At 36.4% G+C, this 14,282-nt stretch overlaps 1 protein-coding gene across 2 annotated transcripts; it reads left to right on the top strand.

Moving 5' to 3' along the window:
• Window positions 1-19: 19 nt before the first annotated feature.
• On the top strand, window positions 20-14,096 carry Nonc (serine/threonine-protein kinase Smg1). Of its 2 annotated transcripts, none has more exons than XM_074248723.1 (6): window positions 20-122; window positions 975-1,539; window positions 1,632-1,881; window positions 2,353-2,482; window positions 2,707-12,532; window positions 13,145-14,096. In XM_074248723.1, the coding sequence occupies exons 2-6, from the start codon at window positions 1,044-1,046 to the stop codon at window positions 13,327-13,329; spliced, it is 10,887 nt and encodes a 3,628-aa protein (XP_074104824.1). In that variant the 5' UTR covers window positions 20-122; window positions 975-1,043; the 3' UTR covers window positions 13,330-14,096. The 2 variants fall into 2 exon arrangements, with proteins under 2 accessions (XP_074104824.1, XP_074104835.1); XM_074248734.1 differs by lacking the exon at window positions 20-122 and adding an exon at window positions 347-435.
• The last annotated feature ends 186 nt before the right edge of the window (window positions 14,097-14,282 follow it).

Genomic DNA, 14,282 nt, shown 5'->3' on the forward strand with positions numbered 1-14,282 from the left:
TTGCCTATAAGTACTTGTACTTACACTTAGTACTTATTAGTCATACACACATCACACATTGTACGGTGGATCGTCACAAGAATATCATTGCACACGTTTGATCGCTCGAGTGATGAGTAGAGGTGAGATAACAAGTGTATTACTTATTATTATTATATTGTATCTTTGGTTTTAGCTTAACCACTCTCATTACTATTATATTATATATACTTTACTTTTGCTTTTGGTGTTTATCTGCACTTTGCTAATGGTACATATCTCATCCATAGAGGGCAATACAAATCCAAGAACATTAAAAAGTCATCATTGTGTTTTTCACCGGGCAACATATGAGAGCAAGTCGCTGTGCTTCCTTTTTTTCATATTCATATCATTGATTGTGAAACCTTGAAAATAAAAAAAAATATTTTATTAAACAACACACAAATTCTTGAGGTTAATATATTAAAAAGAAAAAATATTTTTTTATCTACTTTATGGCTTTTTGCATGTCAGTAAAAAATTGTTAGTGTTATTATAAAATAAATAATTTAATTGTGTGGCAGTGAAAATTAAAATTAAAAAAAAGTATGAAAAAAATTTTTTTGAAAACGTGGGTCTTGCATTCCATCTGCTCGAGTGTCGTAGGTTAACCTAATTTACGTATTGAGTAAAAATAGTCGCAACTGTTTGGTTTACTGCAATCTTTATTTTGTTAGTTTTATTTTATGCAATACTGCACTGTGGTTTTAGATTTTTTTTTTTTTTTACAACACCCACATATTTATTCTCTTTGGATTGGTTATTTTTCATTTATTTTGACAGTCAGTTGTGCGTTGGGGTCTGTTTATAATACAGGCTTTTAATTGGGCGGGAAAATCCCAAAACATTGAAAGTGATTTTTACTAGGATTATTCTAGACTATTTTTAATTACTATTTTTTATTAATTTTATATGAAAATGTGCTTATTAATTGTTAACTTTTTTTTTTCTAGACAGCACGAGATTAAAAAGCATTACTATTATCAAGTGTGGGTCATGCAGACCACTTGTAGAGTAATGTGATGAATAACTGTGAGAACTCTAGCGCGAGCACAAAGCTACAGGGATCCAAAAGCTCTGAGCTTTGGGAAGAGTCCACGAGCAACAAGCCTGGAGAAGAGAAGGCGGACAAGGTTGATAAAAAAACTAGTAAATTGAACAAGGGTGAGAGCGATACTAATTCGAGTTCGGCAAACGATTCCGGTGTACCGAAAGACACCTTGGTAATTTGTCCGCGAAATTCTGATCGAGTTATAGAATTGCCCGGTTTTATACGCATAAAACAGCGGTCTGGTGGCAGCAATACTCGTTATGTATTTCAAATGGCGCGAGGAAATAACAGCGGTGAACGGGTTCGTTCTGGACAGCGAGGCAGGCCGTTTAAGAAGAACCAAACTGATAGAGAGTCAAACAGTGAAGGAGGAAGCTATCACTCGACGTCTAGACAAAAATTTCAAGAATCGTTGAAAAATCATGATAATACTCAGAACAAATACTACGATGATAAACGATTAAACGGTAGTTATTTATTCTTAGTCAATACGTATATTCATTTTATAGTTTAGTTTATATAATTGATACTTACTTTGTTTATTCAAATGTTTTCACAGATGAATCAAGAATCACTAAACTTTTACGACGGCTCTGTCGAGAAAGCGATGACCATTTTTTACCACTTTCCAAACAAGTTCTGGAGAACTTTATGATTCCTGAAAATCACAGATATATTAGGACCAAATTGGAGCCACTGTGTGAATATCTTCATGATGCCTTGAGATTGAGTCCAGATGCTGAGTCCCAGAAACAAGTCATTAAATGTTTAGCTTACGTTGGTTTTATCGCTGATCGTGAATTCAAAAGGTTCCAAATTTATTTTATTTATTTTATTTGTTGTTAAAAATTATTCGCATACTTAAAAGTAAAAGGGCTTATAGCTAAGGGTTAATAGGGATTTGAGGTGAAAGGGCGTATAAAAAAATTTTTTTTGCCATTCGTTTTAAAATTGTCTGAAACGTAAAAACCTGTGAAAAAAAAAAAAAAGTTGGTATCCTAAAGCTGAAAGGACGTGTCTCAAGACATAAGCCCTTTCAGCTTTAAGAAAAGTACTACCTAAAGGTAAAAGAACGCATAAAAAAATTGTAGTTTTGATTTTAATTAAAGACATACGCCCTTTTACCTTTAAAAAATTTTTTTTTCAATTGTAAGTGTAGAATGTGTCTACTACTTGATTGGCAATAAAAAAAAAATATGCGCCCTTTTACCTTTAAGCACGCGTATTCTTTTTTAAATAATCAGTATCATAATTATAATTTAATAAATTGATATTTTCAGATACTTGGAGTGGATTTTTGGACAGTGCTCAACTGAACGTAAAGACGATATTAAATGTTTGCTATTAAAATCACTAGGAGAAACTTTGAAGATGGATAATAGAATGGAAAAGTTCAATGATTTTGCCGTGGTAATTATTTAATTTTCCCATCATAGAGATAATTATAATTACTTATAATTATTAGAGACAAAACTGCTTATTTTCTCAGTCAATACTGTATCATTTACTTTAATTGTGAGACTTTAATTGATAATTATACAATTACATATACAGTTAAAAAAAAAAAAAAAAATAAATATTTAATAAAATTTCTATAATTAATATTAATTTAAAAAAATGATTTATGATTCCAGACGATAATTTCTCGGCTACAAGCAACGTTGGAAAATGTTGAAAGACCAGATTTACTTATGGCGACAGTCGACGTCATACTTATTGTTATTGAATCCTGTCCAGAAATATTTTCTAATTACTTTCGTGACACTGTTGATATTTTAGTTGGTTGGCATATTGACTTTACTCAGTCAAAAAAAGTAATTGCTTATGCAAGTCGCAGTCTAAGGAAGCTCGAGACATTTTGGATTTCTGATATGCAATTTACTTTGACATTGCTGAGCCAATTTCTCGAAGACATGGAGAGTTACGATGGAGAATTGACACTACCTAGTTCTGGAAGAAGTTCTCCAGGCGACGAACCTATACCTGGACCTAAAGAATGTATTTTAAGAATATCTTCACTGATTTCAGTGTTCAACACCGTAGTAAAAAGTGTTTCTGATAATCTTAATCCTAGTATTAATCCAATGGTTCAGTGGAGTTTTTTAACTGAATGTTTGTTAAAAATGTTGAGGACTGTAATAAAGGCTATTGAAGTTGATGAAAATAGAGAAGACAATAATGACGTACAAAACGAAAATTGCAGTGATAATGTTGAAAGTTTAGTTGATTATGTAAAAGATATTAAGTTATCCCAGAAAAATATTGATACGTTAATTAAAAATGTTAATCAAGATGGTTATAGTAATAGACAAAATTTAATAAAAGCTATCAAGTCTTTGAACTACAATCAGAGAAACGAAAGAAGAAATTCCTTTTATCGTTGTGTTAATTCTTCTCTTGACAAAGACAAAGAGCAGATATTAATAAAGTTAATAAAATCATTAGAATTAAAAAAAGAAAACAAAAAAGAAGATGCGTCGCGTGAAAAAGAAGAATTGATAATTGTTGCCAATGAGTGTGCTTATCATCTTCTGGGATTTATTCAGACACGTATTACAAATAACCACGATTTGCTTTACGAGTTTATTGACCTTCAATTAAGCAAAGTATATATTTTTCTAGATGATACTATTATTTCTACCCTGCAGATTATTTCAAAGGTTATCAGAGAAGTATCAGCGAATCTCCCGCTGGAAATAGTTCATAAACTTCTCGGTAGTGAATCTGTTTTACTTAAATTACGCTTAAGAAATTCAATAGCTCTGCAAGAAGCTAGTCTATCTGTTTATCACAGTCTTCTGGGATTAAAAAATATTCCGTTGCTACAGGAAGCATATCGTTACATACTCAGTGATCTAGAGATTGCTTATAAATTGATCATCAAAAATTTCCAAGGCTTTGTCACCAACAACCCTCTCTGTGAAATGAGTTACAAAGCTGACGACGCTGAAATAATAGTTATCTTCATTCTTCGTGCTCTGTCAGACTTGGCTAATGCCAGCAACTCAATAATCGGCATGTGGGCATTGAAACCGAGCATTTTGGAGCTACTGGCTGTTAAAATGTGTCCATACGATACAAATTTATCCCAAAACAATCCACTTCTTCAGTACAGCATCTTATATTTATTGTACGCTCACTGTTCCAGGTACAATCACTTTGTTCCCAGTTCAAATCTTATATCAGGATCCACCAATTGTCGCGCAATTGACATGTTCCCCGGGGCTCTAGATGTACCGACAGCTTCACCAACAAGCGGTCATTTGTCAACAATTTTAAATCTAATCGTCAAATGTTTTGAAACAAACACACCTGAAAAAACATTCTTATTGCTATCAACTTGGGTTCAAGAGATATTTGTCCAAGCTGAAAAATACCTCGGGATTCTTAATCAAACAGAAGAATGTAAAATGGTTGTCTCAAGTCTTCTGGCTTGCGGAACAACGACTAATCACAAAATATCACTGTCAATTTGCAATAATCTCGAGATCCTGATTAGCGACAAGAAAGTTATATGGCCAGAGTCTGTCTATATTCAGATTGTTGATCTAGTAATTTTGCATCTGACCTCCTATGATAAAACTGTAAGAAGTAAATACGGAAATTTATTGATAAATTTACCAATTAACATCGTCATACCGAGAATCAATCGGCAATCTCTTCAATCTGAGACCAAGAAACAACGAACGATTGACAATTATTCCATTGAATCTCTTGTAATTGCCCAAAGACTTCATATGCGAAGCCATCACAACGAAGCTCACTGTGGTACTAGCAGTATTAGTTCTAATCCTAGCAACAGTTACGGAGAAATGCAATCTCAGCACTTCAAAACTTACATGGCTTTTTTACTTCAAGACTACAACTTTGACGCTTTGGGTTTATCTGAAATATTTACCTTGTGCTGCCCAGTGGTAGCTCGAAACAACACCACCGCTAAAATGTACGAATTTGGAATGACAAACCAGTCATTTTTGTTCTTTTGGAGCGGTATTGAAGCAGCGCAGCATTGTGTCTTGAATAAATTGCGCACAGCATTGGGAAAACCTCAAGAAACTTTTACCACCATCGAAGGAGCTCTCAAGACACTTGCCCGTGATATTTCTTGCAAGCCAGAAATTTCTAAAAATGACAAACACGGATTAGATTACTCGCTTCATGAGCATACAAGGGTGAGATTATTTGTTGAGTTTTTGGAACACCTGGAAAGAATGATTCACAATGCAGCCGAAGGATGCGCTGTGTCCTTGCTGCCTCTTCCAAAACCGGTAAGAACGTTTTTCCATACTAATAAATCGACTTGTAGAGAATGGTTGAATCGCATACGTCTCGCTCTGTGTGTTGTGTCTCTGCACGCGGGCTTGGCTACTAATGCACTGCGAAACGGGCAGCGATTGCTGGAGGACTTGAGTGAGAGTGAGATGGTGCAAGGACCTGAGTTTGAAAGAGCAACTCTTTGCACAGCTCAAGCTCTGGTGATGTTAGGAGAAGCAGAAGCTCTTCAAGGGTTGTATATTTACACCAAGGAGTGCGACAGAAAATTTTTGTGGCTTAAAGCTGCGATGGAAGAAGCTGCTGGGAGATACGAAAGTGCAGCAGAAAGCTACAAAGTTATTTTAAAAGAACATCCTTCGATAAAAGAAGATTCTGAACCAACAACTGAAGCGACTAAAACTGATGGAGATACTCAGGTTGCGGTGTTTGTGATGCAGCGGCTTGCCAGATGTTACTCTGCAGTTGGAGATTGGGAACAATTAGAAGCGTGGAAGATTTCAGAGGCTGAGATTCTTAAAAAAGAAAGCAATGAAATTTTAAAGAGACAAATGCAGACTCATTCAAATTCGAAGCAGGCTACGTGCTTGAAAGACTTTGAATTGGGAAAAGTTTCAACGCTTGAAGAACTGTCAGACTGGACTCTTTTGGATGAAAAAGCTACTACCAACTGGAGCTGCTCTAAAACTATCGCAGAGTGTTCAAATACTTTAACAAATGTCGCTCTGAAATTACACGCTGGTGATAGCAGTGATGGGTTCCGTAAAAATGTCGAGTATTGCAAGAAAGTTGCGGCTAAAATAATTGAAGAAGGTCTACGTAATATGCCGTCTGAGTATTTGACTGATTCTATTCTTCTGCAATATTCTGCCTGCAGTCTAGCTAATCTTCTTGATCATAAAAAAGTCGACATGTTTGATCTTTCGCGTGTTACTAAAATTAAAAATTTGGGATCCAATACAATGACACAAATACTTTGGTGGTCTGAATACTTGGCTAAAACACCAGATAATTTATCGACTGGTGAGCAAGTTGCGAGTTTGAGATTAGATTTAGCAAAGAATGCGCGCAAAGAGGGTAATTTTAAATTAGCTAAACGGCAAATTGAAAAGTACTTTGCTAATGAACAACTTCTCGGAGAATTTGATTATAAATTTGCTGATATAACAGCAACTATCCTGGAGCAACCGATAAATATCACTTGGAGTAAAAATAATATGCGGGCATTCAAAGAAATGTCTAAATTGTTGTACACGATGGATTCCATTGAAGACGCGGTTAAGGTTTGCAGTGTCACGGCTTTAGGAATATCACGAGCAATTATCAATGACGGAGACGAAATTAATGAGTTGAGAGAAACAGGGACTAAATTGATGCTTACTTTGGGCAAGTGGATCCAACAGCAAGAAATAAATGTCACTAACAACGGTCAATTGAATCAACTACTTCAATTCGAAGCTTTGCATAACGACGGGTTAATGGACAAATTATTTGGGCAAACTACAGAGCTCATTCCGCATTCAGATATGGTAATTGGAAAGCTAATGCAATTAGGAGTGAATCAATGTCCGGATTTCCCGGGTGTTTGGGCGAATTTCGCTGGCTGGTGTTACAAGTGGGGACGTAAAATAGTCGATAATTCCCAATCTGGACAATTAACAGAGGTAGATGTAAGTAATATCCGTGCTCTTCTTCCAGAAGACATCACAGAAGCAGACTCTAACGCTATCTTGTCGATATTGAGTCAAACTAAGAGCATTCCTGAAGATGAAGGTGATATTGAGACAAATGATGTAAAAACTTCCGATATGATAGAAAATCAATTGCGTCAAGTGCCGGCGCTGGTGCAATCTTCTAATCAACACTTGGGCTTGCTTGTCGACATATGGCGGCAAGCTCAAAAGAGAATTTATTCGTATTACGAACTTGCTGCAAATGCTTACTTCAAGTTTTTGGAGCTGACTAATAATGAGTCAAATGATTGCGCGACTATTACTGCTACGTTACGGCTTTTGAGGCTTATTGTAAAGCACGCTTTGGAGCTTCAAGATGTCTTGGAAACTGGACTGTCTACTACACCCACCGGGCCTTGGAAAGAAATAATTCCCCAGTTGTTTTCCAGGCTAAGTCACCCGGAATCTTACGTTCGTACGCGAGTTTCAGAGTTACTGTGTCGCGTTGCTGAGAACAGTCCTCATTTGATTACCTTTCCTACTGTCGTCGGAGCAGTTACCGAGCACCCGAAAGATTTCGAAGAGCTTCCAACCAGATACGAATATTCACCAAATGGTTTTGACTTTGATGAAGACGATGGTGAAGCAATTGCTTTATCATCAACAGTAGTTGAAACTACTGACTCTAATTATGAAAACAGGACTTTTATGGACGCCTGCTTCGCTCAGTTGGCTGACTGTCTCTCTAATGGCAATAACGACTCTGTAAATCATGTGAAAATTCTTGTTAAAGAATTACGCAGGATAACACTGCTGTGGGATGAATTATGGCTGGCAACTTTTTGTCAACATCACAGTGAATTTTCTAAAAAGTTTGAACATTTAGAAGTTGAAGTGCAAAAAGTCCAGGACAATGTTTGGTTGTCTAATGAAGAAAAAGAAAAATTAATTGCTGAAAAGCATAGAATTATTATCAAGCCAATTATATTTGTCCTGGAAAATCTTTTAGCCATAACTTCTGTTCCTGCTGAAACACCTCATGAAAAATTGTTCCAAGATAAATTTTCACCTTGCATTGAAGAAGTCGTACGAAGATTGAAAAATCCAAAAAATCCTGGCAAACCGCAGTTGTCATCAACTTCACTGAAACAATTAGAAGCTAAATTAGCTCAGAAAGTCAACAAAAGAGGAAACCATACTTTAAAAATGGCAGATATAAGTCCTATACTCGCTAATATGAAAGACACATGCATCGCAATGCCTGGAGTATTTGCGACAGATCGTGATAAAAAAATAGTGACCATAAGATCCGTAGACAACATTGTTCAAATTCTTCCAACTAAAACAAAACCTAAAAAATTAATGTTCCACGGATCGGATGGTCATGTATATACATATTTATTCAAAGGTCTAGAAGATCTTCACTTGGACGAGCGTATCATGCAGTTCCTCAGTATCTGCAATACAATGATGTCAAAGAACAATGACACAAGAAAAGTTTACCGAGCTCGACACTACTCGGTAATTCCCCTAGGGCCAAGATCTGGGTTGATTCAGTGGGTAGATGGTGTTACACCGCTTTTTGCGCTCTACAAGAGGTGGCAACAGCGAGAAAGTACAATGGCTGGAAGCCGCGGTACTGCTGGAAATTCAACGGCTGTTATGAGACCTTCAGAATTATTTTACAACAAATTAGCTCCGCTGTTAAAGGAGCACGGAATTCCACTGGAAAATAGAAAAGAATGGCCGCTTCCTATTCTCAAACAAGTTTTATCTGAATTGATGGCAGAAACACCTAAAGATTTGCTAGCCAAAGAAATTTGGTGCAACAGCATCAACGCTGGAAACTGGTGGCAAGCAACAAAAAGTTATTCTTACTCCGTTGCAGTGATGTCAATTATTGGCTACATAATTGGCCTAGGTGATCGACATTTGGATAATGTTTTGGTGGATTTAAACACCGGTGAAGTTGTTCATATTGATTACAACGTTTGCTTTGAAAAAGGTAAGACTTTAAGAGTTCCGGAAAAAGTTCCTTTCAGAATGACTCCAAACATCAAGACAGCGCTCGGAGTAACAGGTGTTGAAGGAATATTTCGGCTGGCTTGCGAGCAGACCCTGAGAGTAATGCGCCGAGGAAGAGAGACTCTCCTGACATTGTTAGAAGCTTTTGTCTACGATCCTCTGGTAGATTGGCGTGCTGGAGCCGAACACAGCCTTGCAAGTTACGGAGTTTGTCAAGCGCGAGCCAAGTCTGCGGGACTCGGCAAAAAGGAGCTAGAAAAAGAGCTCACTCGTGCGATGTTCAACGTGAGGATCGTTGAAATGCGTTGTGAGTGGCAGATAAACCGTGACTTGATGATTAGAGCGCTTCCAATTCTCTCTTGTCACTTAGCGGAGTGGCTGGAGACTAACGATTCGCTGCGTCAGTGTCAGGATCTTCTGCAAGACCGTCATCAACAATTAAGTCTTGTTAAAGAAGCTCAAGCCATCGGGCGTAATCACACTCTCTACTCGGTTGTCAATCGATACAACGACATCAAGAGAGCGAAAGACACTTACGAAAAAGCTCAGCTGGGATTAAAAGAGAAGATGGAGGAGTGTGAAAAGCAGATAAGTATGCACAATATTGCTCTAGCGACTGTCAGAGGTCCTCAATTATCCCGATGGCTCGCGGAGTACGGAACACCTTCGATAACTCGTGATGATCACATGATTTTTGATCTGGTTAAAGAGTTTCTGCAAAACGCTGGCCAGAGCCAGATGATTGTCCAGTGCGAGCAATCAGAAACTGAATTGACCCAGCTAGCGACTCAAGAATCACTGTTGATTCGTACCTGTTTGGATCTTCTGAGCCAATATTCAGCTATTTGCAGTCTTTATCCTCTGAGCATACTTGCCCAACACCGCACAGTTACTTATCACTCGCTGGCTGGTAAATTGTTGACCACAAGAACTACTGAAGTCTGCAATGAAGTCATGACCCAGTTTGACTTGGCTTATCAGTCTGCTGGAGTTAATGATTCACGTGTCCAAAAAATAATGGCGTTTGCTTATCAAATTCAAGTGATAATGAGCGAAGTTAAGGAACGATACACTAAAAATTACGAACGTATGGTAGCAAATGAAGGATTGCCTGGCGCACAAGTCAGGATTGACCAAATTTATACGGATACTATCTCACAAATAAATGGATTATTGAAGAGAGACAAGTTGGCTGACAAAGCCCTGGAGTCGGTAAATATTACCGCGCTATGTGCTTTAAATAAAAGGTACCTGATGATGGAAGGTGCTGCCAAGTGTGCTGGTGAATGCTTGGTAGATTTAACGTTAAGAGAAGGTGAATGGTTTCTGGATGAAATGCGTTTTATGTCTTCCTTGATTGTCGAGTTAACAAGTCTCATACCAATAGATTTACGAGCAACTGTAGCTAATGATTCTGATGATAAATCCAAAGATAATCTTCTGATCAAGCGGACTCTAGAGTGTCTCAAGAGTGCTGACGCGATCTACAAGGGACTTCAAGAGCTTAACTATAATTTCCACATGATTATTCTGCCTGAGACATTGAAGACTATCATCACTGAAGAACCAAGTGTCATGGTGACGATTAACGAAATAGAAGATATTATCAGTTCTGCTGGACAACCTCTTGGTGAAATATTAGCACAGTTAGAGATACATTTACGTTGCACTCTTATGGATATGGAAGGACCACAAACTGTTGTACAAAATATTGTTTCTAATATAAGATTAAGATTTGAAGCTTTGTTGTCGCGTTCTGTTGAAGCTAATCAAGATTCCGAGTCACTTACACCCGGTCAAATGCTGCTAATGGGATTCAACGGGTTGTTTGAGAAGCTCCAAGTAGAAGGAAACACACTGGTTGCGACATTGGAGAGTCTGGAGATTCCTACATGCTGGAAGAAAATAGATCAAATAAGAGAAGCTAAAGAAATTGCAGTTCCGATATTTCACGAAGCCGCTCGCCGTGTTTTGGATGATATTTTCTTGATAAAGAGAATAAGTACTATCCATGAATTCTTTTCAATGTGCTGTGAGATTGCAAATGCTTTTAAAGGAGGTGATGGTAGCTCAAATGTTTACGACGATGATCGACTGAATAAACCGGTTAAAATTTTCACTGCCGATTTTGTTTCGCGGCAGCTTTTGGGAGTTATTTCTCAGACGCTGGCCATCGCGATTTGTCTTCTGTTGCAGAGAATGGGGCTGAATGTTACTAGAGAGATAGAGCAGCGGGACATTGGTGCGGAAAGCAAAGTTTCCATCGACGAGTTGTGCAGAAAGGTCGTTGATATGAGTTTGAAGAACGGCGCAATTTCTGGGACGCTCTACGGACAAGCCGGCTCGCTGATAAGTTCTTTGGAGAGTATTTGGCGGAGAAAACAGTGCTCGAGAGTAGCGCAGCAGAATGTTGAGATAACACGTGGAACGCTTCAAAGGCTCCAGATTCAATTTACAGCGCATCACTGGATCCACGAAGACAGCTTGCTGCTGACTCGCACCAACATGAATGCAATCAGTCCCTTGAATCGTCCGTCTTTTATGTTAGAGCTCAGGAAAACTGCGACGGCTTTGTCAGCTTTGCAGGCGCGCGTTTGTGAAGCCAGAGATCACCAGCAAAATCTTGTCGCCAGCGCTGATCAGAGATTGAAGTGGGCAGCTGGAGCTAATCCAGCTTTGGCTGAAGTTATGGCTGCTTTTGATAACGCCGTACAGTCTTCTAATGAAAAACTCACTCGTCAACAAAACCTGGCTCTTATTATAACTACAACCTGCAATTCTATCTTGCACTATGAAGCGCTGAGAACTAAAACATCTGAAAGTGTTACACACGACGCGAATTTCGTGAAATTAATAAAACAGTGGGAAGAAAGCTGCGTGCTGCGCGCAAATTTAGCCGTCAGTATTTCTACCATCGAAGAAAATCTGGTGGAGTTGCTGCAAATGGAAAATAATATTGATAATAATTGGCTGAGACGTGCTGAGAAAATAACGTCTGATGCTATTTTGGAAAATCAATTGGCGCTGAAGAAGAAACAAGAGTTACACGCATTAACGCATCTTCATCTGAGAGAGAGGATTGCGGATATCCAAGGACTCCTTTCGGAACACCATCGGCTGATGACTGATGTTAGGGGCCTGCTGAAAACTATGCTGAAGCAGGAGAACAAATCTGGACTTGATGAATTTCTGTCGGAGTATAGGATTTTTATTGAGGGTATTTCCGTGATGATTAAAGACTTGGAGGCGGATAATCTCGAGCCTTTGAGGGTTATTGAGGCTGAAGGACAATTGGTTACTCTCTCGGGAAAAGTCTCGAGTGTTTATGATGATCTTTTGGAGTTTGCCAATGAATCTAACAGTGTCAAGCCGAAGATTGATGAAAATATTGCGATAAAGAAGAAAATTAAATTGATGAAACAAGACACCAGTGTTTGTAGCAGTCCAAGAAAAGGAGCTCCGTTGGCTAGGGATCCAACTACAGGCAAAGGTAATACATTTTTTTTTTATTTTTATCATTTGTAATTTAAAACAAATTTTTTTTTTTAATTTTGATATATATATATATATATATATATATATATATATATATATATATATATATATATATATATATATTTTTTTTTTTTTTTTAAATAGATAAAAAATAAACAATTTAAAAAAAAAAGTTGATTAGCACAATTTAAAAAATTTTTACAAATTTTTGAAAAATTTATAAATTAAAAAAAAAAGTTGTGATATTCAATGATTTTTTGTTTTTTTTTATGTACTTTAAAAAAAAAAAAAAATATATATATATATATATATATATATATATCAAAAAAAGATAATATAGAAATTTTATCCAAAAACATATAGCCAAAATTTTTTCCAACTTTTGAAGGCAAATAAGCTATCGGAGTATTAATTTTTTATTCTAATTTTCTATACCACCACCATAAATCCGCCATAAAAATAAGCAGAATAAAAAAAAATTAAAAAATGTTAATTTTTCACCTAGATATGGTCAAAAATACGTTTGATCCCACTTGTAAATAATTACCAAAATTTTTTAAAAATGTTTATTTATAATTTCTTTTATTAGAATTGCAATTTTTTTTAGCTGTACAAGAAAGAAACGTGTACGCATTAAATGTCTGGCGACGAGTACGAATGAAATTAGAGGGCCGAGATCCGAATCCATCTCGCAAATATACGACGGCTGAGCAAGTGGAGTATGTAATCCGTGAGGCACAAAATTTCGAGAATTTGGCCCTACTGTACGAGGGTTGGACTCCGTGGGTGTGAACGCGCGGGTGCCGACGCAACCGCGTCGTTGGGTTTGACTCTCAATTAATAATGGTACTCCCGTGTTGTACCTATTAAAGCCGTTCTACTATTTCGTAGCGGCATAAAATACCGATTACGATTGGCCAGATGTGCTCTGAGGCTGCACATCAGTAATGATGAAAGCTAAATATTAAAACAAACATAATAAGAGCGGTCGATCAACATCCTCACACACCGTATATTAAATAACGCGCGAATATTATAAATTGTTGGCAGCTTTTTAAAAAAATAATACACTTCTAATATCAATAAATCCATACCCGTCAATAATAATTACACCCAGATCATGTCTTGTTGATCGTCAAGAATAAATTTAATAATCATTTACTGGATGTATTCGCGCAGACTTAATATTTGTCGGTTTTATTATTATTATCAGTACGGATCGGTAACTCTTTATCGAGTAATATCCAGGTATTAATATATATTGTTCAACAATTTATATTTATCGATTTCGCGCTTATTATTTAAACAAACTTGTATTCACTATTTTTGACTTTAAAAATTTTCTTTAGACTCTCAAAAATTTTTAATAAAAAAAAAAAAAATTTCAATTCGACGTCAATAATTATTTAATTTAATTTAATTAAGAAATAAATTCTCGAGTTATTTTTTTTTTTAACATATTTGGATATAAGTATGAATCACTAGTGTCTAAATTTCATAATAATTTCAATGACCGCGTCGTCCCTATTTTTAGAAAAAAAAAAAAAAAAAAAAACAAATAGTTAAATTTTAATAAATCGAAATATTTTGTTATAGTAATTAAGATAAAAATTATTATTAATTTATTCAGACTGTTTCTTATATTTGGTACCTGTTGAGCTGTTTAATGAGAAGCCTTACAAAAATTATGTAAATTCAAAATTATATTATGAAATTTTGATGATTTAAAAATAATAAAAATTTAA

The sequence above is a fragment of the Cotesia typhae genome, unplaced genomic scaffold (genome assembly GCF_013202065.1).
Source record: "Cotesia typhae breed Kobodo isofemale line unplaced genomic scaffold, CoteBio_Ctyphae contig_119, whole genome shotgun sequence".
NCBI classification, from domain to species: Eukaryota; Metazoa; Arthropoda; class Insecta; order Hymenoptera; family Braconidae; genus Cotesia; species Cotesia typhae.

What these genes read in the sequence shown, in the direction of transcription:
- Nonc (XM_074248723.1), top strand. Translation starts at nt 1,044, where the DNA reads ATGAATAACTGTGAGAACTCTAGCGCGAGCACAAAGCTACAGGGATCC. An exon ending in GCTGATCGTGAATTCAAAAG is followed by an intron (nt 1,882 to 2,352) that starts GTTCCAAATTTA and finishes TGATATTTTCAG; the next exon opens with ATACTTGGAGTGGATTTTTG. An exon ending in GGATCCAACTACAGGCAAAG is followed by an intron (nt 12,533 to 13,144) that starts GTAATACATTTT and finishes AATTTTTTTTAG; the next exon opens with CTGTACAAGAAAGAAACGTG.